The sequence below is a fragment of the Phyllostomus discolor genome, chromosome X, assembly GCF_004126475.2.
Source record: "Phyllostomus discolor isolate MPI-MPIP mPhyDis1 chromosome X, mPhyDis1.pri.v3, whole genome shotgun sequence".
Classification (NCBI taxonomy): Eukaryota; Metazoa; Chordata; class Mammalia; order Chiroptera; family Phyllostomidae; genus Phyllostomus; species Phyllostomus discolor.
Genome location: NC_050198.1, coordinates 103,799,431 through 103,826,460, shown reverse-complemented (window position 1 = coordinate 103,826,460; position 27,030 = coordinate 103,799,431). Strand labels below are relative to the sequence as shown.

At 39.5% G+C, this 27,030-nt stretch overlaps 1 protein-coding gene across 1 annotated transcript; it reads left to right on the top strand.

Annotated features, from left to right (window-relative positions):
* Nucleotides 1-9,697: 9,697 nt before the first annotated feature.
* On the top strand, nucleotides 9,698-10,326 carry LOC114504788 (ubiquitin-conjugating enzyme E2 D2-like). The gene has a single exon (XM_028522655.2). It carries the CDS (start codon nucleotides 9,820-9,822, stop codon nucleotides 10,273-10,275), a length of 456 nt encoding a protein of 151 aa, XP_028378456.2. The 5' UTR covers nucleotides 9,698-9,819; the 3' UTR covers nucleotides 10,276-10,326.
* Nucleotides 10,327-27,030: the final 16,704 nt, after the last annotated feature.

The window sequence follows — 27,030 nt, the reverse complement described above, 5'->3', positions numbered from 1 at the left end:
GCCAGGGCGAAAATATTCTGATTATCATATAAGTCATATTGGGTTGGAGGGAAGAATATTCATTTTAAGCTGTCACATATGATCTATATTAAATATATATATTAGGGCAAATGAATTCAGTGGGACAGGAATAAGTGACAGAACCATATCCCATAAATTATAATATTATATTCTATATCTTTTAAGCTGCTTTGCATTATAGTAAGTTATTATGTTAATCTCACACCTCACCCCCTACATACACTAGAATATGCACTGCATGACTACCAAGACTGTTATATCCACTGCTGCAGAATTAAATTCTTTCATTCCTGAAAATATCTCCATGAGAACCCAATTTCTAAGTGATTGTTAAAGCCTACACGAACAAAAACCTGATGCAAGTTTTCCCTTCGGTATATTCACTGCTATTATGTCTTCTGCATGGGTGGCAATGTCTATAATCACGTAATCAAACCACTAAATAAAGGACCAGATGGGTTTTTTTAGATTTTCTTTATTTTGTTTTTAGAGAGAGGGGGAGGAAGGGAGAAAGACGGGGAGAAACATCCATGGGTGGTTGGCTCTCGAGTGCCCCCTACTGGGGACCTGGCCTGTAATCCAGGCATGTGCCCTGACTGGGAGTCAAACTGGTGACCCTATGTATGGTTCACAGGCCGGTTCTCAGTCCACTGACTGAGCCATACCAGCTAGAGAGGAACCAGATGTTTTTGAGCTTTAGGAATGTTTTTACCTCAGTTTCTATTGGATAGTGTTACCTGCATATTTTCTTCCACATGAATTTAATACTTTGAATTTCCTTCCCCTAAATTTAAATACTGATTCTACCACCTGTTAGTTGTGTACTCTCTGACAAATGGCTTAAGCTCTCCAAGTCTCACTTTCCTTATCAATTAGAGAATCATATAACTCCTACCTCAAAGTATTTTTGTAAAAATGGGATAAAATAATGTATGTGTATCAGGGTAAAATATTATGTAATCCCCACCCTATATATAACTTCTCTTGCCTCCTAAAGTGGGTGTGATAGGGGAAGAGAGTTGGTAATAACATAAATTAATGAGAAAATTTCTCTTTATTCTCTTCCCATCTGTATTAGCTTCCTGTGACTGCTGTAACAAATTACCACAAACTTGATAAATTGGTTTATCAAAGTTTGTTGATATTGGTTTAAGGTGCACCAAACTTGGTTTAAGGTGCACCTTAAACCAATGCACCTTAATCACCTTACAGTTCTGAAGATCAGAAGTCTAAAATAAGTATAACTAGGTTGAGATCAAGGTGTCAGTAGGGCCTCACTCCTCGGGAAGCTCTAGAGGAGAATCAATTTTTGCCTGTTTCTCATAGCTCCTGGTATTACTGGCTTGTAGCCATATCCCTCCATCTTCAAATCTCTCTCTGTGTATTCATCATATCACCTTTTCTTCTATGTGTGTCAGATCACGTTCTGCCTCCCTCTTATAAGAATACATGCGATTTTTAAAAAATTACAATTGGCATACAATATATTAGTTTCTGGCATACACCTAGTGATTAGACATATAACTAAGTGATCATCCTGGTGTATCTTGTAAATGATTTAAAATTTTAAAAAAGAATACCTGTGATTGCATTTAAAATCCACAGGGATACTCCTGTATACTTTCCCCATCTAAAATAATAAACTTAATCACATTTGCAAAATAAGTTTTTCTAAGTAAAATAACATTTTCAAGTTCCAGGGATTGGGAGCTGGTATTTTGGTGTGCCCATTATTCAGTCTCCTGCATTATTCATTTCTAGGAGATAAAGAGAGGCCTCAAAGCCTCTGTTAATCTGTAGGTGTTTCTGATGAGCAGGCGAGCCCTCACCACGTGTGGAGCTACGGTTGACAGAATAGGTTACTGTGTTTTTGGATACAAAATGATAGGTCTTAAGACGAGTGTTACAGAGAGAGTTACGTTCCCCTGAAATTCATGTTGGAAGTTCTGACTTGTAATAGAATTGTATTTGGAAGTAGAGCCTTTAAGGAGGAAATGAATAAGCTGAGGCCATAAGGGTGGGTCTCCAATAAAGTAGGACTAGTGTCCATACAAGAGGAAGAAGAGATACCAGGAATAAGTGAACCCAGAGAAAGGGCCATGTGAGAACAAAAACAGAAGGCAGCCATTGACAAGCCGAGGAGAGACCAATCCTGCTGGTATCTTGATCTTGGACTTTGAGCTTACAGCACTAGAAGGAAATAAGTTTCTGTTGTTTGAGCCATCAGCTGTGGTATTTCACTACGGCAGCAGGAGGAGACTGATCCAATGAATAAAGGGATAGAGACCGAAATCCCTTAGCATAATACATTGAGAATTAAGTTAGGAGAGAGTGACTCTGGAGGAACCTGGCAAACAGAGTAGCATGGGGAACCTTGAGGGGAAGGGATGAGCAGTAAGGAAGTATGCTGGAGTCTGTGGAAATAGGTGACCAGTGAGACATGGCTCATGAGAGTATGGCCAAAACACTTGCAAGAAAAGGCATATCTAAAATTCATTCCAAGTTGCTCATTTTTAAAACATATTTTATTTATTTATTTTTAGACAGAAGGGAAGGGAGGGAGCAAGAGAGGAAGAGAAACATCCATGTGTGGTTGCCTCTCACACACCCCCTGCTGGGGACCTGGCCCACAACCCAGGCGCGTGCCCTCAGTGGGAATCAAACTGGTGACCTTTCAGTTCACAGGCCCACACTCAATGTACTGAACCACACCAGCCAGAGCCGAACCTGTTCATTTGACAACAGTGTAAAATCTGTTTGCTCCCAAACTGCAAGTAGAGTGTGCTCTTGGCTATGCATTGCTTATACGAGCAGTTCAGGGAAAAAAATCAAGGAAAAGGGATACTTTCCCAACTGGTTTGGTGTCAAACAGAAAAGAAAGAAAGACAAAGTGAAAACCTGTATAAGATAGAGAGATTAGTAGAAGCAGGAACTCCAAATCAGATGTAATTATAAAACCGTGTTTTCTTGAGGATTCACAGGGAGAGCATTGAGCTTCCTCATGCTGTGTGCTGGAAGATTTGGGCCAAACTTATGGTTACCTCAAAGTACGGGGGTATCTCACCTAACACCTAGGTAGGATATGCAAATTGCCCGGTGTTCTGATGTTCAATAATCGCCCAGAAAACGATAGTTTATTTTTTTCCCATCTCTTCTGACTACTGATAAGGATAGGTGGTTGCAGCGAAGAGTTAAAATAAAACACACTTTTCAGCAAGTTATTTGTGGGTGGATTAATATTCAGCTTAATCCTATGTATAGTCTCTAATACTCTGGCATGGACACAAAACCAGAAAGGCTATATGTAAAAATAAGGACTTGTATTGGTCCCCAAAAGCAGTGCGAACATTTTTTTTGGATTTTATGAAAACTAGAGGAAAAATAACACACTTGCTTTTGGTGGAAATGGTAATTAGGTACTCCCCATTTTTAAATTACCCCAAAACCATAAAATGAGGCCCACCAGTAGAACATTCTATAGGCTTTCTCTGTTTTCAATAGCACAGCTCCATACCACAGGGGAAAAGTAGGAATGTGTCTTTTTCTAACTTGACTAAATATGAATCATGTTTAAAAATGATATAGGTCATCAGAGGGAAGGGGGTAGGGGGTAGCAAAGGATTAAGAGACACAAATATATGGTGATGGATGATGATTTCAGTTTGAGTGATGGGCACACAAGACAATATACAGATCATGTATCATAGAAATGTGCACTTGAAAACGATATGATCCTATTAACCAATGTCACCCCAATAACTGTAATAAAAAATAATTGGTTCAAGTAGAACAAGAATGTGAGAATTCAAGAGGAGAAAGTTCATGACGTATTGTGCTTAGGGTTTCAGGATGAAGGAGGGAACACGTAGGCTGTCATATGTCATCCATTGAGAAACTACAGAGTTAATAGGTAGGTACATATAATTAGTGATAAAGAACTATACAGGAACTAAATTTCTGTTGGAACCCTACTATAGCTTCCAATTACTGACGAGCCTCAGCTTCATGGCTGAGTTCATCCTGCTGATGGCTTCTTTGCTCCCTGACTATGGAGGCAGAAGATGAGCTGCTGGAGTGACCCAGATATATTCTTATATTTAACTGAAAAATATAAGAATATTTTTGGAGAGAATTGGAAGTGCTCTCTTCTAGAAAATCCCAGGAAATAGTTCATCTATTCCAAGGGCTTTCTCCTCTGTTGTGCCCCTGATCACCATGACAACTAAAATAACATTTTTCTGAAAGCAAATGATATAAATCAATCACACTTGTTTAGACTCTCAATTTTACTCTCTGTCTCTTTAGTCTTTTTCAGTTTAGACTCTTACATATTGTAGACGTTAATAACAGATTCCATAAGAAGTCTTTTGAATGGGAAGACACATGCAGTACCTCATAGGAAGGATGACAGTCCAGGATTTGGGGGATGTGTCTCTAGCAAAGCCTCAGGGAATTATAGTCAGTATGCCCCAAACTGCAAGAAATGTCAGCACAGCAAATTAAGTCCTCCATAACAGCCTAGGTCCTCGTGGTGTGGTTACATAGATGTCACAACACTTCTACCACCACAGAGGTTTACCTTCTCGTGGTCACCATCCCCACGGAAGTGGAAATCCTCCCGGCTATTCCTAAGTGAACTTTTATGACTTTTATGAGTAGAAAATTATGATGAGCACCTGCAATGTAACTATTGATGAGAGAGAGATTTCTTAACTGAGTCATTTTCCCCTGAAGGGGTGAAGCAAATTCCATTTCTTTATGCTTACTTTTGAAAATTATTTCAGGACTGCTGAGGGAAGCAGAAAGAAGACCCTTGGACTTGAGAAGTTCATACCTCCTCAGTACCTAGATTTTTCATTTGACCAAAATCTGTTCTACAGTGGCCCCTAGTTAAGTAACATAATTGGTTGATTACAGATATTGCAACTGACACCAGAATAAAGTTTCCAGTAGGCATTATGAAAGGGCTCTTCCAGACTGAAAGGTTGTAGGAAAAAAGTTACATTGGAAAGTAACTTTATAAAAATAATCTTTAAAGATTCTTATAACTTCTATCATGGAAAGTTATTCAAGGTATAAGTACAAAAAACAGAACCACAAATAACATGTCAATGTTTGTTTAAAATATTTTTTTATTTTTTTAAGCATGTACACACATGCACACACACACACACACACACACACACACACCAACACACACACAAAACATCTGAAAGTACATATACCAAATTACTGACAAGGGTAATCTCTTGGTTAAGTAATTTTTAGAATTTTTTGATTAGTTTTATTTTCTATATTTTTAATAATGAGTATGTGTTACTTATATAATAATAGAACAGTAATCATATTTTTAGAGAGAGAAAGAAGTTCACCTATTCAAATTCACTTCCTATTTTAGGCTCTGGGTTTTACCACAAAATTTATAAATGTTTTGCTATGAGATTTGCATAACTTTTTCCACATTGTCAAACCCATTTCCTTTCTCCACTGTAAAAAATAAATTTTGTGGGTCAGTTGAAAAACATTCACTGAAGACCTACTTTGCTATCTTGGCCCAAGAAAAGGCCCTACTCTCATTGTCTTAAATATGTTTTTTTTTTTAAATGAGTGCTTCCTTTGTTCACTAGGATAGGTCAGTGCACCAATTACTTTGAAAGCTATTGTCCCCTTCTCTAGGAGAAAGGTTTTGACCTGAGTTTTGAAGTAAAAAAAGAATCATTGATTGCAGGGAGAGGGAAGAGGTTTTCAGGGTGTAGACGTGTCTTTGGATAATAACTAGCATTGATTAAGCATGTTGCAGGAACTTTACATGCTTTACTTCATATAGTCTTCCAAATAATGTTTTGGAGGTTAATGAAATTGTTCCAATGTCTCTAGTTAGGAATTGAGCCCTTATTCTAATGACTTTCTTGCCCTGATAAGGGTACACAAGATGGGGAGAAAAAAGCACTGAACTTTATTTCCAACAACTGTAAGGACAAATTTTGGAGGCATATCTGTTTGTCTCTTTTGAGGTGGTGTAATGAAATCATCCCCATTTCCCAGTTGAGGAAACATATACAGAGGACATTGCTGTATAATTAGAGAAGCAAAGATAAAAAAAAATTGGTTCAAACATATTTGAAGAAGTATATAACAGAAACAAATAGAAGTTTTCAAAGGGTATAGTAAGGTATCTGGACATACACAAATACAAATAAAAAATGTTTAAAATCTGTAATATGGTATTACTTGACATGCTTTATTCTCAAAATAATACTTTTGAAATAAGTACAATTGTTCCTGTTTTCCAGGTTAAGATTTGGGGCTTAGAGATGTTAAGTGACTTGATAAATGCAATAAAATTAGAAAGAATGAAATAAGACATAATATAAAATATAATGACTTTTTAAAAATAGGGAGATGATGTCAGCAAAATGGAGACTTAGGAAGTCCCAATGCTTTTGTCTTCCACAAAAACTGAAAAAAAAACCCCCAAATAAACAACAAACTGTCAAAAATAGATCTAGGAAGTTCTATGGTACAACGAAGAAGCAACAGAAACCCTGCAGAGCTAAAAAAAAAAAAAAAAAAAAAACTAGCCACAAAGAAAAACAGAAAACCTTTCACCTGTGTCACCCCAGCCACCAGTCAGAGAAGCTTGGCACTTGGAGAGATCCCTTCAGAAGGATTTCATCCCATGGAGAAAAGGAGAGCAGGAGAGCTCCAATAAACCTTACTACCATAGCAGTGTTCATCTTTTGCTACTAAGGACTTGCAACGTCTTCACAAACACTGAAGAATTTCTGAACATTGACTTTGTATCCTGTGGTTTTGCCAAATTCACTTATTAGGTAAAGTAGTTTTTGGTGGAGTCTATAGGATTTTCTATGTACACTATCATGTCATCTGCAAACAATGACCGTTTTGCTTCCTCCTTTCCAATTTGGATGCCTTTTATTTCTTTTTCTTGTCTGATTGCTGTGGCTAGGGCTTCCAATACTATGTTGAATAGAAGTGGTGAAAGTGGACACCCTTGTCTTGTTCCTGATCTTAGTGGGAAAGCTTATCATTTTTGCCCATCCACTATGATGTTAGCTGTAGGTCTCTCATATATGGCCTTTATTATGTTGAGGTATGCTCCCTCTACTCCCACTTTGCTGAGTGTTTTTATCATAAATGGATACTGTACCTTATCAAATTACATCTTTTTTTAAGCATAATGAACAAGACACGGATGTTCACTCTCACCATTTCTACCTAACATAGTAATAGAAGTTTTAGCCACAGCAATTAGGCATGAAAAGAAATATAAGGCATACACATTAGAAAGGAAGACAAAAATTATGTTTGCAGATGATGTAATCTTATGAATACAAAATCTTAAAGATTGCACCAAAATAGTGATAAATTTAGCAAAGTTGCTGGACACAAATTCTACCCACAAAAAGGTCTTTCTATATACTAACAAGGCTATTTAAACAGAATGAATAAAGCAATCCCTTTAGTATTGCATCAAAAGCATAAAACAATCAGGAATAAATTTAACCAGCAAGTTGAGGGACTTGTACACTGAAAACTTTCATATATTGGTAAAAGACATTAAAGAAAACACAAACAATTAGAAAGACATCTCATGATATTATTAATTGATATTGCTAAAAAATTCATACTATTCAAAGCCATTTCCAGATTCAATACAATCCCTATCAAAGTTCCAACACCATTTTTCATAGAAACATATAAAGCTATTTTAAATTTGTATAGAATCACAACAAAAAATTAACTACCCAAAGCAATATTGAGGAAGATGAACAAAGCTGGAGGCATCACATTTCCCATTTGCAAGCTGTATTACAAAGCTTAGTGATCAAGACAGTATGATATTGGTATAAAAACAGGCTCACAGACAAGTGGAACAGAATAGAGAGCCCAGAAGTAAACTATGAATATAAGGTCAAGTAACTTTTGACAAGGGCACTAAGAGCATGCTGGGGAAATAATAATCTCTTCCATAAATATTGGGAAAACTGGATACATACATGCAAAAGAATGCAACCAAATCCTTATCTTATACCACTCACAGAAACTAACTCAAAATGGACTAAAGACTTGGATTTTGGAGGTAATTCCATACTGCTTTCCACAGGGGCTGCCCCAAGACACTAATTTGAAAGAACATAAGCACCCCTGTGGTCATTGCAGCGTTGCTTACAATTGCCAAGATATGGAAGTGGCACCAACTGTCCATCCATAGATGAGAGGATAAACAACTATGGGACATTTATGCAATACTATTTGGTCATACAAAAGAAAATCTTACCATTTGTGACAGCATGGATGGACCTGGAAAGCATTATGCTCAGCGAAATCAGCCAGTCAGAGAAAGACAAATACTATATGATCTCACTCATATGCAGAATCTAATGAACAAAGTGAACTAACAAGCAAACTAGAGATGGACTCATAGATAGAAGATGACAGCTAGTGGGGATGGGTATTAGGGGGTGGAGGAATCCAGCGAAAAAGAAAAAGGATTCATGGACATGGACAACAGTGTGGTGATTGCTGGGGAGGGGGTATAAGGGGAGTGGAAGGTAGTGTAAAAAATACAATGAAGGTTGAATTTTTTTTAAGATTTTATTTTTTTTTAGGGAGGGGAGGGGGGGAGAGAGAGAGAGAGAAACATCCATGTGCGGTTGCTGGGGGTTCTGGCCTGCAACCCAGGAATGTACCCTGGCTGGGAATCGAACCTGGGACACTTTGGTTCCCAGCCCGCGCTCAATCCACTGAGCTACGCCAGCCAGGGCTAAGGTTGAATTTTTTTAAAAAAGAAGTATAATTGTAAGAAGTAACAACTATTAGGGAACTTGACTTACCAGAGCTACCAATCTGATTTAGGCCAGTGCCCTGTTCAGTCCTTCCATGCATACCACAGGATCCCCCCATTTTCCTGTATGGACCCTCCTACCTCCCACCTCTCCCCATTCCCCTCCATGGTCCCTTCCACTCCCGCCCCCCCCCCCACCCGACCCTCCCATTCCGCTGCAAGGTTTCTCCCAACCCCACCCCACACCATTCCTCTTCATGGTCTTTCCTGTCCCCTACCCCCATTCCCCTCCAGCCCCTCTATTCCCTTCCATTCCCCTCCATAGTCCTTCCCTCCACTCCCCATTCCCTCTATGGACCCTCTTGCCTCCCCCCCCCCATTCCCTGCCATGGTTTCTCCCTCCCTCCATCCCCTCTCATTCAGGCCCCCTGTCTCCCCTGGCCCCACCCTCACTGACTTGCTGATGTCATCAGCTGGCCCTTGTGACGTCACAGAGCAGATCCTCTTCTGTCTGTGCATGGCCTGGCCAAGGGCAGAGGCAGGTGGCCCACAGGAGCGGTTGGTCCTGTCACAGGGTGGCGGTGTCTACGGGCAACGCAGCCTCCAGCCTCCGGGCCTCAGGCTCTGAGCGGAGAGACTCCCGGTGCAGACAGGTGACAGGAGGAGCACATAGTGGGAGAGCGGCAGACCCAGCGGTGGAGGAGCCAAGGATGGAGGAGCCAGGGAGCAGCGAGACACAGGTAAGCAGCAGCCCCTCAGGTCCAGCCGAGTCCCCAACTTGCCCTTCCTCCCCACTCCCCACACTGTCCCTGTCCCCCAACAACCCCCACAGCCCGGCTCCAGCCTTCTTACCCACCCACCGACCTGGGGGGTGGCTGCCCCTCTAACCCTGGCCCCTGTAAGCCACGCCCACGCTAACCCAGGGTCCTCTCCTGACACGTGGTTCCCCTCTTTGTCCCTATCAGGATGCCCCGACACCGCCCGTTCCCATGAACCACTACAGGGCTCTAATGCGACTGCACAACGAACTGATGGACATCACTAAGGACCCCCCTCCCATGTGCTCTGCGGGGCCAGTGAACGATGACATGTTCACGTGGAGGGGGTCTGTCATGGGTCAGGATGACAGCCCTTACGAGGGAGGGGTCTTCTCACTAAGCATACACTTTCCTTGCAATTACCCCTTCAAACCTCCGCGGATTTACTTCACCACCCGGATCTACCACCCCAATATCAACAAAAGAGGGAATATCTGTCTAGATATTCTCAAGTCCCAGTGGTCTCCCGCACTGACGATATCCAAAGTCTTGTTGTCCATCAGCTCCATATTGTGTGACCCCAACCCCAAGGATGCCTTAGTTCCATCCATTGCGAGAATGTACTTAAAGGATAGGGATAACTATAATAGCATAGCTCGAGCTTGGACCAGAAAATACGCCATGTGAGTGAGAAGTAAATGATAAACCACCACCTTAATAAAACACCTGGCTACTGAACCAGTGGTCTTTTGACTGCTTTCTGGGAGGCGTGGCTTCCCCATGTTCCTGGGCACACGGGGAACACCTGCCACATCTGGGTGTGTGGAGGGCGCGGGGAGGCAGGGGGTGGGGCCAGGTTGGGGGATGGGGAGGCGCGGGGCTTGCACACCTGCCACATGGGTGTGTGGAGGGGGTGAGGGAGGCAGGGGGTGGGGCAAGGTTGGGGGATGGCTGAGTGGGAGGAGAGAGGCCAGTTTTCATGCGCATTTTACTGAAAGCCGTCTTTCCTGCTTCAGCATGGGAAAGCAAGCACAAGGGGGTGGTGGGCTTAGGATGAGTCCTTTACAACTGACAATGGGGAGGAAAAACTGGATGAAGATTAGAAACCTCATTAGGCATCTGTTTTATTCTGAAGAACCTGTGTCTTCAGGTGTGTTGCTTTGGCCAGGATGTTAAGTAACCCATATCCTCTACTTTGAGGCCTACATTGAACCGGACAAACATTAAGTGGATGAGGAGTTGTGACAAAATAAAATGATTGTGTTTTGTTCCCAGAATTCTTCACCCCCCACACCTCAATGCCCACATTTTTGACCAGTCTGCCTCCCTCCACAGTCTGGGTTATACCCCACTTCCCAGGACATGCCTATTTATAATAGCTAATAAGCACAAGCTGCCCAGGGCCCCAACAGTAGATGAGTGGATAAAACAAATCAGTACATGTACACAATGGAATACTATGGGCCTGTAAAAAAAGGAAGACAATCTTACCCTTTGAGACAGTGTGGATAGACCTGGAGAACATTGTGCTAGTGAAATATGCCAGTCAGAGAGAGAGACAAATACCATATGATCTCACTCATGTAGAATCTCGTGAACCAAATAAACTGATGAACACAGCAGAACCAGGAGCATGGACACATGCACCAGGAAGACAGCTGTCAAGGGCAAATTGGGGGCATGGATGAAAGAAGGTGAAAATACACATGTATTTAGAACATAATTTTTTTTTTTAAAACCAATGCCAAGAATTGGAATTGCTGGGTTGTGGGAGAGTTCCATTGTTAGTTTTTTGAGGAAACTCCATACTGCTTTGCAGAGTGGCTGCACAAGTCTCCAGTCCCACCCACGCTGAATAAGGGTTTGCCTGTCCCCAAAACCTCACCTGCACCAGTTTGTCGTCTGTGCTGTGTACACACGCCGCATCTTGTCTGTCCATTGATCTATGGATGGACACCGGGGTTGCTTCCATATCTGAGCTAGTAGAAATAATGGTGCATTCCACACAGTGGTGCCTGTATGTGTATATATATACATATATACATATATGTATATATATACATATACATACACATCCACATACAGCTGTACATTTGGTATTTTCATCTTCTTTAAATAAATACCGAGAATTGGTGTGCTGCCTTGTATGTGAGTTCTCGTGTTAGTGTTCTGAGAAATCTCCGTGCTGCTTTCCACAGTGGATGTACCAGTCTGCATTGCCGTCCACAGTGAAAGTGGGTTCGCCTGTACCCACAGCCTCAAGAACACGCGTTGTTAGTTTCCTGTGGTGTGTACATGCACCGCATCTTGCCTGTCCATTCATCCATGGATGGACACCAGGGTTGCTCCCATATCTTGGCTAGGGTAAATCATGGAGCATGGACACAGTGGTGTGTGTGTGTATTTATATATATGTGTGTGTGTGTGTGTGTGTGTATATGTACACATAGCTACATTTAGTACTTTCTTGTTCTTTAAATGAATACCAAGAATTGGTGTTGCTTGTTTGTGGGTTAGTGCCATTTTTAGTTTTCTGAGGAAACTCCATCCTGCTTTTTCAGTTGCTTTGCCAGCCTGCCTTCTCAGGCAGGACGTTTCCCCTGTCCCCACTGGCTTGTCAGCACACAGATCGTTTGCTGCCATGTTGATAAAGGCCATTCTGGCTGGTGCTCTGCTTGTACTCCAAGATGGTTGAGACTCTGTACTGTTTGCCTCCCCGGTTTATGATGAGAAGCGTGCTGTCATTGGGACTCGTGTTCTCCTATCAGCAAGGGAGCATTTTTTTTTTTTTCTGGCTGCCTTCAGGATATTTTTTGTCATTAGTTTGTTTTCATTTTCAGAAGTTTAATTATAATGTTTGCATTTTTGACGTTATCCTATTGAAGTTCACTCACCATCTTGAATCTGTAAGTTACTGTGTGTTTTTTTTTTTCAGCAAGTTTGCAATATTTGAAGCCAGTATTTCTCTGTATAGTCTTTCAGCCCCTCTTCCCCTCCACTTGTAGTGACTCTTGTTTCACATAATACAACAGTATTCATAACCGTATTAATGGTTCTGTTGGTTTTATAGACAGATGCACCGTACGGTGTGTTAGCAACTTCACATACGTAAGTGAAGGGCCTTTGCTATAAGCTTCATCGCATCCCTTGTGAGAGTCCGTGGGTCATACAGGTTGGCTGAGCAGGCTAGTGTCCTGAGGGGAGAGAGCAAGACTTCTGTGTTGGTAATTCGGGTCACCGCTGGCATTCCTGGGTTTGCAGTTCTCTTCCGTGGCGGTGCAGGAAAAGGAGGAATACGCTGTCAATCTTGGAAAAATGGACTTGTGTTCGATGTATTGCATGCCGTTATATTTTTGGTTACTTCTTAAGCATGATCCAATGCAAACCAAAAACAAAAATAATTTAACATTTCAGAAAATCAAAGAAGATGCTTGAGCATAAGTATTTAAATGACCCGACCATTTCCATGCCACTGATACTTTTAAAATAAGGAGATGGCCTAGGCTTACTTTTATGGCTGACCATAAAAAATGTTCCTAGCAAACCCTTGCAGCACCTCCATCCCGGGGAATTTATAAAATTAGCAGGTGCTGTTTCAGATCCAGTCACTATCTTAGCTAGAAAAGCCACAGATACCTGAGGACTTTTTTCTGCAACATGAAAACACGATATAATGTCCAATATATTCATTATGTTTCATTTACCTTCATAATTATAGAACGTGCATTGATGACTTTTTAAAAATGCATTTGCTAATTCATCTTTTCATCCTGAACACGGTAGGGGTCAGTGTTCATCCCTCTCCACTTGCCCAATTGCATTCTAATCAGAACTGTGGTGAAAAGAGTGTCACAATACGCTGAGTATTGTAACACAACTTCCTGAGCAAGCGGGACAAGAGATGAAGGAAGAGACAGAGCAATGAGGAAGCAGCACCTCCAGAATGGAAGTGTGATAAGAGCCATTGGACTGAGAGTCCGATGACGGGATTAAGGTTAAATATTCTGGCCTTGGGCACGGACTCATAAGGTGAACATTAGCAAGGTACAAATGCTCCTGGCAACCACAATAGCAGCCCACTGATGAGGAACTGCACTCGGTTCCCAGCATCCCCCGGCAGTGGCGTCTTGCAGGAACCAGTGTGTACTACTGGGTCTATTCTTAGAACTCACTCCATGGTCTTCACACCATAATTTGGATCACAGTGGTTGTTTGCCCGAACATAGGGGGTTTATCGAGGAGATATCCTACGTCTTTGAGAGTAGACCAACACTCCACACCCAAGTCCACATATCACGTGCTATAATTGCTAACAAGTTTAATGTCAATAATGCAAGCCTAGAATTCGGAAGCTAGCACAAAAAAGGGCCAAGGAATCCCAGCTCTTTCTCACCTAGCTCCTAATGCTATGGAAACCATCAAATACTTTCATTATTTAGCTCAGAAATATTATCTGAGCTGTGAGCCACGTTGATTTTGGAATGTAATGGGTGCTGCATTGGGAAATTTGTTTATAGGCCGAATAACTTTCCTCATCTTAAGTTCCCTCTTGCACTATCAACAAAGTGAACACTGCCAGCCTCATTTACATGCTTACACAAAGAGACTCAAAATCACGAAATGAATGCACCACTAGATCTGAGATTCTCCTTTCCACCAATCCCAGAAAACTGCATGTAGGCACAGATGTCATTTCGGCAACTTTCATGATGAGAAATACCGTTACTGGGCAGACAGAAAAAGGGTTTGCTCTGGGAAGGGAACGGCTGTGCTGTATTTGCATACTCTTAACAATGATAAGGAAGCAACGCCTGTAATACATATCCTTGACAGTCCGACAGGTTCACAGTTCAGACCTGACACCCCACATTTAAAAGACAAGTAGTGGAAACCGCCAGTACCCTGCCCAACAGAGTTCATGGGCTATGGGCACGGATCCTCACGGATGCTACAGATGATGGTGCTTCCTTACATGGAATTCTCAGTCTGCATGGCACGGGACAAAGAATGGTGCGCTTACCATATTCCTCACGGTAAATGTGGTGTGATAGGTAGAGACTGATACATGGAGAGCAGATGACCCCTAGTGGGGGGTGGTTAGAAGGTGGAGGGATCGAGCCAAAAAGAAAAAGACTCATGGACATGGACAGCAGCGTGGGGATTGTGGTGGAAAGCAGTGGGTGGAGGAGGAAGAGGGTATAAGGGGGATAAACGGTGATGGAAAATGTGATAAAAATACAGCTATTAAAAAAAAGAGAGGCTGTGCCACTGAAGTTGGCATTAGAATGCACAAGGAAATGAGGTGTGCTGAGGGGTTATTGAACTTTTTAAAATGTCAAGAGAGGCCTCATTTACAGGATGACAGGCAAGCAAAGAATGAAAGCAAAACCACTATTTGTTGAATTTCCTTAGCATCATTCTTTATGATTTCTGGTTTTCAGTGTTATGTTAGGAATTTTAAAATATCTTTGATAGATGTCTAAACCTACAAATGTGTTAGGTTCTATCTGTATATACTAGCTCAACTGAAAACTTAACAGGCTTTAACCACCTAGGTATAAATTGTTTGTATTAAAGTTTTCAGGAAAATGAATTTTAAGTTGTTTCTATTATCCTGAAAAACTGAAAGTTAAAAGCAATTACTAACCACTCAATAATAGTGTTAATTCAATTTATTGATTTAAAAAATTTGCTCTTCCCAACTCTCTGGGTTTGGGCCTGAAACATTCTCTGAAAAGGTAGTGTGTGGCTTGGGTACCAAATTGTCCACTAAGAACTTTAAAAGCCAGACAATGATTTTTTCCTGCAAATCGCAAAATACTTTCAATGATGTTAAATACCCTCCTTTTCAAATCAGTGCTAACTTAAAAAACTAGAATACCTCTTCATACTAATCTGCAAAGTTAGCATCACATAGATTAACAAAGACCTGAGAGAAGATAAAACAATGTGAAGACAAAATTAGTCATTTTTCAGTCATGATGCCCACCACTGCTTTGAGCATTCTAATTCAGATAATCAATTACCAAGTTTACCTCGCACCAAGAGCTGTCACTAGGCAAAACTGTAAAGTAGTCATAAATGCAATTTAATTTCTGCCTCTCCTCCTTTTCTATCTGTTTTCCTTTTCTTGTGTTTCTCCTCCTCTTCTCCTCCTCTTTTCTTGTGTTTTCCTTTTTGAGTCCCCCAACTGTACGGGCTTCACTAGTCCCTACTATGTAGAATATGCTACGTGTTTTCACAACTGGCCAAACTATTTCGTGTTACCACCTACTTGGGAGCAGTATTATAAAATACTTGAAAAGAGGACTCTGTGGACAGGCACGTTAATGAATTCAAAAGACTGATTTGCTAATGGTTGAATTTTATGTACAGCAATAAGAAGGAAGGGGGAAAATTAAGGGATGAACAATGTCCTTCCGCTATTTTTCAACTCACATGCCGGGCCCAGCAGCCTCACTCTAAAGATGGCCCCACTATGACCTTCTTTAACTACAGTGTTACTTATCTCAAACACATGTAAGATAGGCAATTCCTTAATCAAGGTCCAAAAAAGACATCGAGAATTCCTTTCACTTCAATTTTCCTTGGCTCACAGGGGAAAAGAAGCATGCTTTTATCTCCACCACCATTTATTCTTTTTAATCTCACTTTGGAGGGAGAAAGCATTGCATTTTTTTTCAAGGTGGTCAGGAGGCCAATGCAGATACTCATGTCAAGGACTTAGAGTCTCATCAAAACTCTATGTGCCACTGGACTACTGAAAACCCCGGGATCTAAAATTAAAGACAGGTTTTTATTTCTATTGTTATGGGACAATAGTCATTTCATTTATTTGTACATAAATTTATACACCAACCAGCCAAACTAGTATTATGCTATAGCAAAATACAAAACAGGAACAGGGAATCCATGAAGCATAGGATAGCCTCACCATTCCCCTGAACTGAGGGTTTTTTTTTTTTTTTAAGATTTCACTTATTTATTTTTAGAGAGGGAGGGGAGGGAGATAGAGATAGAGAGAAACATCAATGTGCAGTTGCTGGGGGTCATGGCCTGCAACCCAGGCATGTGTCCTGTCTGGGAATTGAACCTGCGACACTTTGGTTCACAGCCCGCGCTCAATCCACTGAGCTATGCCAGCCAGGGCTTGAACTGAGGTTTTTAACAAGCCTCCCAACTCCAGAAAATATGAATAGTCCTTTCTCAGACATCTTTGTGCTTTTACATTCTATTTTTTAATAAAATATTTTATTTGTTTTTAGAGAGATGGAAGGGAGGGAAAAAGAGGGAGAGAAACATCAAGAGGGGTGTGGTTGCCCCTCACATGGCCCCCTACTGGGGACCTGTCCTGCAACCTAGGCATGTGCCCTGACTGGGAATCGAACTGGCAACCCTTTGGTTCACAGGCTGGCACTCGATCCACTGAGCCATACCAGCCAGGGCAACTTTCAGCTCTTGAGGTTAAGATTCTAGATACTACAATAATCCAAAACAGTATTACATCTAGGTGTTTATAGACAGACACATCTTTTATCATGTGTCTATAGTATCATGGCTACATAAATGTCTTTGATTAGACTGAGGTCTAGCCCCATCCACACCCCTCCAAATTGGCACAATAGACATACTGAGATTTAGAACACCAAAGCAGAGATGCATAGAAAAATCCCAGGAGGGGTAATACAGCTTCTGCCCAAATTGACCAGTTTGGATAATGTACCCATCATCACACTGTGTGTTCATGGTTGTAACATGTTTGTGGAGTGAGACTGCATGTTCATGGAATTATCTGGGAATAAATTCATGGTTTGCTGAGTACTACAATGCTTACAGGTTTGTAGCATTACATCAGAGCTTCCCCCACAAATTACCATGGTGGCCTCTGGATTTGGATGGAACTGGATCAGGTAATGAGGAGCTCAAATGTTGGAAAAATTTCAGTTTTGAGTTAACAGCTAATAAGCTTAGTAATCAATGCATGTAAAAGCTATTGTTTCAGGAACTGAAAGTATGACCCAACCTGACAGTAGGAGACAATAAGCAGTTCCACCTTTGCACCTCAGGAGGACTGCAAGCAATCACATGGTGTCTGAGCTATTGTACTCTAGGGTGAGGTGCCCACCACTCAGGGCACAGATAAACACCACCATCTAGAGCACAGATAAAGCCCACTGCCCAGGGCTCAGATAAAGACCAAGGCCCGGGGCCCAGAGAAACACCTAGGTCCAAAGCACAGATAGAGAGCACTGACCAGTAAAATGATAAAGACCACAGCCCAGAGCACAAAGATGGACACACTGGGTACAGATAAAGCCCACCTCACAGGGCTCAGATAAACATCTGGCCCAGGACAGAGATGAATAATGGCCTATAGCGCAGATAAACACTATGGCCCAATACACAGATAAAGACCACAGCCCAGGTCACAGAGAAAGACCATGGCCCAGGGCACAGATAAGCCTCACCACTTAGGGCTCAGATGAGGACCATTGCCAAGGGCACAGAAAAATAATGGCCTAGAGCACAGATAATGATAATGGCCCAAACTTAGATGACAGACCACAGTCCGGGGCACAGACAAAGCCCACAGCACAGGTCACAAATAAAGACTACGGCCCAGGTCACATGTGAAGACCATGGCCTAGAACACAGATAAAGACTATGGCCCAAGGCTCAGATGAAAGACCACCACCTGAGGTACAGATAAAGACCACGGTCCAGGGCACAGATGAAAGACCATGGCCCTGGGCATAGAAAAACCTCATCACCCAGGGCTCAGATAAAGACCATGGCCAAGGACACAGATAAATAGTGGCCCAGAGCACATATAAAGTCTATGGCCTAGGTAACAGATGAAGACATTCACCCAGTGTGCAGATAAAGCCCACCACCCAGGGTGCAGAGAAAGAACACCAGCCAGGGGACAGATAAAGACCACGGCCCAAGTCACAGTTAAAACGCACCACCCAGAGCATAGGTAAAGACCATGGCCCACGGCACAGACAAATAATGGCCTAGAGCACAGACAAAGAGTATTGACCAAGGCTCAGATGAAAGACCACCGCCCAGGACAGAGATGAAAGAATGCTTCAGTTTTTTATCTGTTTAACTTTCCCCCTGAATTCTACACCCCTTACCTATATGTTTATTCTTCTTGTAAAATGGTTGTTTTAAAATGGGATGTCAGATGGTCTGTTAGGATGCAAATCCAATGTCTTCTCAGATTGCTGGTCATCTGAATAAAGCGCCCAGAAAGATCCAATCCCTGTCTCTGCTTATTGGGTCTGGTAGTGACAGGGAGCATGAATGCTGACTTTTCAGGTTTCACCGTGGCTGCAGGGATTCTTTTCCATAACTGTAGAACTGATGGCTCCAGGCCTGGTTATGCCAGGTTTGGGGGCACCAGGTCTGACTATGCCAGGAACGGCAGTTCTAAGATGGGCTGTTCTAGGAATGATGGCTCCAAGTTAGGTTACTCCAGGTCTGGCTGGTCCACATTGAAGGGTTTCCTGCAGCATTCACCAGTTGTCTCTGCTGGTGATACGAAGAGAGGCCCAGTACCCTCTAGCTGCTGAGACCATCTGAGTCACACTGTTGCTATTGTTTGGCAAGCTGTATTTCTGCCACCACTTACTTTCATTCTCTAGTTTTGAAACCAGGTCTTAATCTGTTTGTAGCTAAGGCTCAGGATGTTGGAAAGCACCAGATGTTGTCTGGAGAAAAAATTTGTAAAAATTAGTGCTCATTTGCAAAGTTTAACATAAATATAATGGTATGTTTATGGGATTCCTAACCTAAAGGCTATTCTGTTTTTGATGCTCTGGGCTGAAGGGGTCTTCCAAACTCATGCAGCACTTTACAGATTTTGATGATTTATGAAGTGCACATTGGTTTTATCAATGTTCCATTGATATCAGAATTTTATATGTATCAACACTGTCCCAAGATTTACTACAAAAAATAAAAAGAACTGGTTATTTAAGTGAAACTATATTATTTTCTTCAAACCATTGGCTATCTCTCTTGCTTTTATGAAACTCTTTCTTTCTTATCATTTAAAATTTCATCGCTCTTTTGTCCATGAAAAAAGGAAATATGTAGTCATTGTGCATGTACTAATTATTACTCACATCAAGGAGACAAATAATTTATTTGTGCCAAACCGAAAACTCCGACTGCCTACTACAGGAACTTCTTTTGGTAATATTACAGGAAGCAGGTCACTCCATTTCAAAATGTTTGTTAGAGATCTTTTAACCAATTAAACTGGTTGGCAACTATTTTCATTCTGTGTTCTCTTTATAACCATTTTCCCCTAGGTTATCTACCATTCTTTCTCTCTTTTTTTCTGTTCCATTTCATATTTATTTATTCAACAAACATTTCAAGCACCTAATGACTTTCAGCATGAGAGTTTCTGAGAGATACAATGAAGAATAAGAAGAATCCATGTCCCTTTGCAGTACATGGTCTTGGAGGTCCAAAACACATTAATTGAGTAATCAAATTATACCATTCCTTCTTTTTTTTGAAAATTAAATTTATCAGGGTGACATTGGTTCATAAAATTACATAGGTTTCAGGGTTATAATTCTATAATGCATCGCCTGTGTATTGTATTGTGTGGTTTACCACCCCAATTCAAGTCTCCTTCCATCACCAGTTATCCCCCTGTTACCCCCTTCTACCTGCCCCTACCCCCATTTCTCTCTGGCAATCACCATTCCTTCTTTATTTAGTTCATTATCATTACTTCTGGAACACTATCAAATTTTTCTAGGGCACTACAAAGGGCCACAGATTAATTTATAGACTAATAGAATATGAACAGAGTAAGATGCCTGTGACACCCGAAGATTTAATGAAAATCTAATTAGGGCACAAAGTTGAATGACATACCCAATGCTGATTTCCTTTGAAGGAAATTTTAGTTGCGTCAATAAAAGGCAAGGAAGAATTTATTGGGTTCAGAGTATTTTCAAGACCACTGAATATATATTTTACTGCTGCTAGATGACTCAATGTTTTTCAAGAAATCTCTTTATTGACATATTTTCTGCTTTGTACTAATATTTCAGAGAGCTAATGAGACTCTCGATGTTGTTTTTTTTTTCTTTTTTAAGTTGTTCTCAGTTGTTGGATTGTTCTTTAATGTAATTTTGATTGAGATATAATTGACATACAACACCATATTAGTTTCGGTGTACAATATAATGATTCGCTGTTTTCATTACATACTGTGATGAGAACTTTTAATATATACTCTCTTAGAAATTTTCAAGTACACACTACAGTGTTATTAACTGTGTTCATTAAAAGTTTGTACCTTTCCTCCCTTCACCCATTTGACCCATACACCCCCCACATCTGGAAGCCACCAGTCTATTCTCTATGAGATATTTTTAGATTCTACATATACGTGAATCATATGGTATTTGTTTTTCCCTGCCTGATTTATTCTGCTTAGAATAATGCCCTCAATGCCCATCCATATTGTCCCAAATGACAAGGTTTCCTTCTTTTTTACAGCTGAATAGTATTTCAGTGTGTGCGTGTGCATGTGTGTATACACACACACACATATACACATATGTGGTTATATACACAGACACACAAACACCACAGCTCTCTATCTACCCATCCATCAATGGGCACTTAGGTTGCTTCCACCTCTTGGTTATTGTAAATAATGTTGCAATGAATATAGAGGTGCACATATCTTTTTGAGTCAGTATTTTCCTTTTTTTGTTTGTTTAAATACTCACAAGTGGATATGAGAGTTCTACGTTTAATTTTGTTGAAGAACCTATATCCTATTCTCCATAGCACCGATTTACAATTCCACCAATAGTACACGAGGGTTCCCTTTTCTCCACATCCTTGCCATCAGTTGTAATTTTTTCTTTTTGATAATAGCCATTCCGACTGGTGTACAGTGGTTATCTCATTGTGATTTTAATTTGCACTTCTCTGATGATTAGTGATGCTGAGCATCTTTTCATATGCCTAATGGCGATCTGTATGTCCCCTTTGTAAAACTGGCAATTCAGATTCTCTGTCCATTTTTTAAAATTGGAATGCTTAGGGTTTTTGTTTTGTTTTCTTTTGTTTTTGAGTTGTATTGGTTCTTCACATATTTTGGATACTATCCCCTTATCAGATATATGATTTGAAATGTTTTCTTACATTCAATAGGTTCCCTTTGCATTTTGCTGATGATTTACTATTTCTTATGTACCATTAGATCTCATTTGATGCCAAACTTGCTACATGACAGGGGTAAAATATCATGAAAGGGGAGCAATCAATCCCCTAACCCTCCATGGTTAACAGCCCAACAGTTAGGGCCACAGCCTCTTTTCTTCATGTAATTTTATTATTTGATATCTGCCTGGAAAACTGTAGAATGGTTGTTCCCAAACCACAGTTTATTATTTGACAAATGCCAATTTAGAAAAATAAGAAAAATAACACTACTGAGTTTTTCATAATGTTAACTGCATTACATTTTTAAATGGGCTGTCTTTTCTTCCAAATTTGTGTCATTTGTAAGTGTGAGCAAAGAAAATAAAAGTGAATTACAATTACCTTAATTAGTGAAATTATAAGTTGGCTGTATTATGTTGATGTGGGAGTGAAACAAACTTTGTTCTCCGCTTCTAGGTTCTTCTGGCTGGTCTAACAATTAAATCAACACGATACAGATTAACAAGGGGAAAATAACCAAATTTAATTTAGGGACTGCACACATATGAGAATTTCAGAGTCAGAAAGTTAAAATGGAGTATATATGGCATTCTGAACTAAAGATGAGGTAAGGTGGCTTGGATTTCACAGAGGGAAGAAGGTCATTTGAAACACAATAAAAAGAGCAGGTGTTTGAGTAATTAAAAGTTTGCCCTGCCTTATAGGTAACTCATAAATGTTATTTCTGGCAATAACTCTTATTATGTGCAAGGTCCCAGATTTAAATTCTTTAAGGGAGAGGTAAAAGTTTCTCATGAGCCTGCAGGGGAATCTCTGGCCTTCAGCTCAAAATAACTCAGATACCAAAGCGGCACATCTTGGGAAAGCCTGTCCTGAACCCCATCACTGGCCACTATAATTTGGGAGAGGGGGAATTTACTGGTCCATGAAATCCTACAATCTCAAAAACATTTTTGCAAATTACGTTCCTATGATTTTTGAGAATATTAGTTCTTCTCTCTTCCTTTGGATCCCTGAAGATAGCTACATTCTTATTACTGATTTATTTGTATACTTACAGGCAAATAAATGTTTTCTTGTAGTTCTTTTCCCAAAGTTATGTTCCATTTGCTATTTAGTTTTTCCCTGTTATGTCTGGTCAACATTACAAATGTCTTGCAATCATTATACCACAGTGTTATTTAAAATGTTTTTAGAATAATTATTTCAAATATTTCAAAGTAGTTCCAAATACCAACAGTAGATGGTGGTAGTGACTTTCTAACAAAATAGTATCACCTTTAGCTACTACAAAATGGGGGAAAATGGATGTCACACTGGAACAAATGTCTAAAGTTTTAGGATTTTAAAAGGAATTAAGGTTAAAATACGAATTTAATTGGTTAAAATGTCAACATTTATTACTTGTGGTGCAACAAAATGTGCCATATAAAATCTCTTTTCTCCCTTAGATACTATCTTATACCTAAAAATACCATGAAAATACATTTTGGGTAAAACATGGATCTAAATTTAACTCCTGCTTATTTTTATAGAGAAAAGAGCTCTCAGACTATTGCTAATGTAACTGCCCAAATGGCCCTTTTTGGAGGGGCATAAAAAGGACACATTCAAATCATTAGCATTGCTCTAAATAGAAGCAACAATACATATGAGTCAGGAACATTTGCAAATAAACAAGCTACTTCTTTTTCAGGTGAAATGGCTAACAAAAATGTAACTTTTATGTATTGTTATCCTCAGGAATAACCTGTTTAAAAATTGTAAGATTTCCATCAGAATGAGCCTGCAGGGGAAAAAGAAAACTCTTTGGGATCTATAATGCATTACATTGTGTGATAATGTGACAATGGCAGTGAAGTTACATTCAGTGATTGTGTTTCTGAAAATATGTTTGGCTGAAGTTTATTTTAATAAGGTCATAAATTACAACTAATCTCACTCTTCCCATTTCAGTTTTATTCACATTCTTAGAACTGGATTCTTTTTTTATTGTTGTTCAGTTATAGTTGTCCCACCTTAATTTATTTCTAAAATTAAATGTATATAGTCCTGGGGAGCCATCTGAGCTAATCTGGGTTGGAATTTGGGGATGGAGGGACACAAAATGGCTTATTATTTTGTTCCAGTGTTTCTCAGCATTTAAAAGTTGAACTGTTTCTGTCCCTCCCCCTTCGGGAGAACTAAAACAACGTGCCTCCATGAAAGTAGGAGAATGTGAATTGCATCAAAAGTAGTAAAGGTTTAAAAAAACAAAGTTTTAAACATGAACCTTTAAAATGATTGTAGCTCATCAATATCCCACCCATGTCTCAGTAAGATAGACTTACGGAAGCTATTTTTTACTGTTCACAAATATTATACTTATTTTGAGAGGAAAAATATGAAGGAACACATTTGCACATGTTTATTAAAATTAACTAGTCAATCCTCTGCCAAATTTGGAGTTTTTTTAAGCAAACAAGTTTAAACAGTGAAAGAAATCCAGATTCTGTAGGCTATCTTGATTTGTGAAAAATCACTAAAGTTTTTCCCACATAATAAGAAGAGCCATAAGAACATAATTCGTCCATACCCTTGGGACCGTAAGACTGTTTTTACCCTGGCAAAGTGAAACATTCATATTTATAAAACTCGGGAGAATACTGTCTTTGCTTCCTAAGCATTTTGGACTATTTGCAAAATCAAAACTCCACTTTCAGACTCTTTTGCAAATAATCCACTGAGCCCATATGGAAAGCATCATGTATTTTGGAGGTGTTGCATATAATTCATTTTAATTTACCATTACAGAAACCAACATAATGATTTAATTAGAATATGGATTTTTTTGTGTCTTGTGTTTTTCTAGTTGCTTTACCTGAAAACCCTGGTTCCAGACTAATTCTTAAAATTACCTTGAATTATAAAGTAAAATTAAATAAACTAAGTGTACAATTCTTCCTGTTACTAGAAAACATATGAAGTTTTATGTGAAAGTTTTATCAGAATGAATGTTCTAATTTTTCTAATGTTCTTATTTTTGCAAAAAATAAGTTGTGCGTTTAAAACAGTAAACACTCATTTATTTTAGATTTTTCTCTTTTTATTCTCTTATGGCCCATATTGGAAATGTAATCCAGAGGGAATATTTGGCCCAATTGCTGTCATATGGAGCTCAGTGCATTACTCTTAGGTGGTATGACTATGAAGATATTAAGACTTCAATATATAATTATTTACTTAAAATTGAAAAGCAATGATAGTAAGAATTTACAGTCTTAGCCTTGTGCACATTAAATAGGAAAAATAACCAAATGAATGTCACCCAGGAAGCACATCCCAGGCAGCACATCCCAGGCATGTGTCCTGACTGGAAATTGAACTGGCAACCTTTCGCATTGCAGGACAATGCCCAACCAACTTAGGCACACCAGTGAGGGCCAGAAGTGTCATTTTTAATTTAGGTCCTCATTTTAAGCTAGTTCAATGAGCTCAAGTGAAAGATGGATGCATAAATTTCAAAATGTCATTAAGATGCCCATACTACTCAAATAATCTACAGGCTTAATGCAGTCCCTATTAAATTCCAATGGCATTTTCCCACAGAAATACAGAAAATAATTCTAAAATGTATATGGAATCACAAAAGATCCTGAATCACCAAAATAATCTTGAGAAAGATGAAGAAAACTGAAAGCAACACACATCCTGATTTCAACCTATATTACAAAGCTACAGTGTTTATAACAGTATGGTATTAGCATGAAAATAGAAACACAGATCAGTGGAACAGAATAGAAATCCCAGAAATAAATTCATGCATTTACAGTCAACTAAGGAGCCAAGAATACTCAGTGGAAAAGTGACAATCTCTTCGATAAATGGTTTTGGGAAAATTGGATGTCCCCTTGCAAAAGAATGAAACAGGACCCCTATTTTATACCATAGACAAAAAAATCAATTCAAATTCGATAAGACTTCAAGGTAAGACCTGAAACCATAAAATTCCTAGAAAAAAAAGTTTAGAGCCTAAGCTACTTGACATTGGTCTTAAAAGTGATTTTTGGGATTTGACACCAAAGGCAAAGGCAACAACAACAAAAATAAACAAGTGGGATTACATCACACTAAAAAGTTTATTTGAACAAAAAAAATCAACAAAATTAAAAAGCAACTTATGGAATAGGAGAAAATATTTCAACTCATATAACCAATAAGGTATTCATATGTAAAATATATAAGAAACACAATAGCAAAAACAAACTCTAGAAATAAACCAATTAAAAATGGGTTCAGGACCCAAATACACATTTTTCCAAAGGCTATATTCAAATGGTATGTACTGTATTTTTGGACTATAAGATGCACTTTCCTCTGCAAATTTGGGAGGAATAATGGTTGTTAATGCTGCTGTTGAGTTCTGTTTACATTTACATTGGTGAAATATTGTTATTAAATATTTTACCACATATTTTGCTTCAAAATTTTTTTCCTATTTTCCTCCTCTAAAACCTAGGTGCATTTTATGGTCCAAAAATATGGTTCATAAAAAGGCGTTCATTGTTACTAATCATCAGGGAAATGCAAATCAAAAACCACAATAGGATGTCTATTATCAAAAAGACAAGAGATAGCAAGTGCTGGTGAATATGTGAAGGAAGAGGAACCCTACCTAGTGCACTGTTGATGGGAATGTAAACTGGTACTGGAGGTTCTACAAGAAATTAAAAATAGAGCTACCATATGATCTAGCAATCCCACTTCTAGGTACATATCCAAAGAAAACAAAATCAAAAACATATCTGTATCCTCACGTTTTTTGCAGCATTATTCCCAGTAACCAAAGTTGGGAAATATATTATATAAATATAATGGAATATTACTCGGCCTTAAAAATTAGGAAACTTTGCCAGTTGTGACAACATGGATATGCCTGGAGGACATTCTGGTAAGTGACAAAAGCTAGATAAATACTGTATAGTATCACTTATATGTTAAACTCACAGCAACAGAGAGTAGGCTGGGCTAGGTTGTGAGGAAAATAAGGAGTGTTTGGCGGAAGAGTACAAAAACTTAACAAAATCAAAATGTCATTTTAGCTGTGATGTTGTCATGCATACTTGGTCATATAGTAATGCATAGGTGGAGATGAGGAATAACATTCTCATGTAGTGGAGTCACTATTTAGATACCACTTTAATTATGCAATTATATCTCATCCTGTCTTAACCATAAGTCAATTAGGTCCCA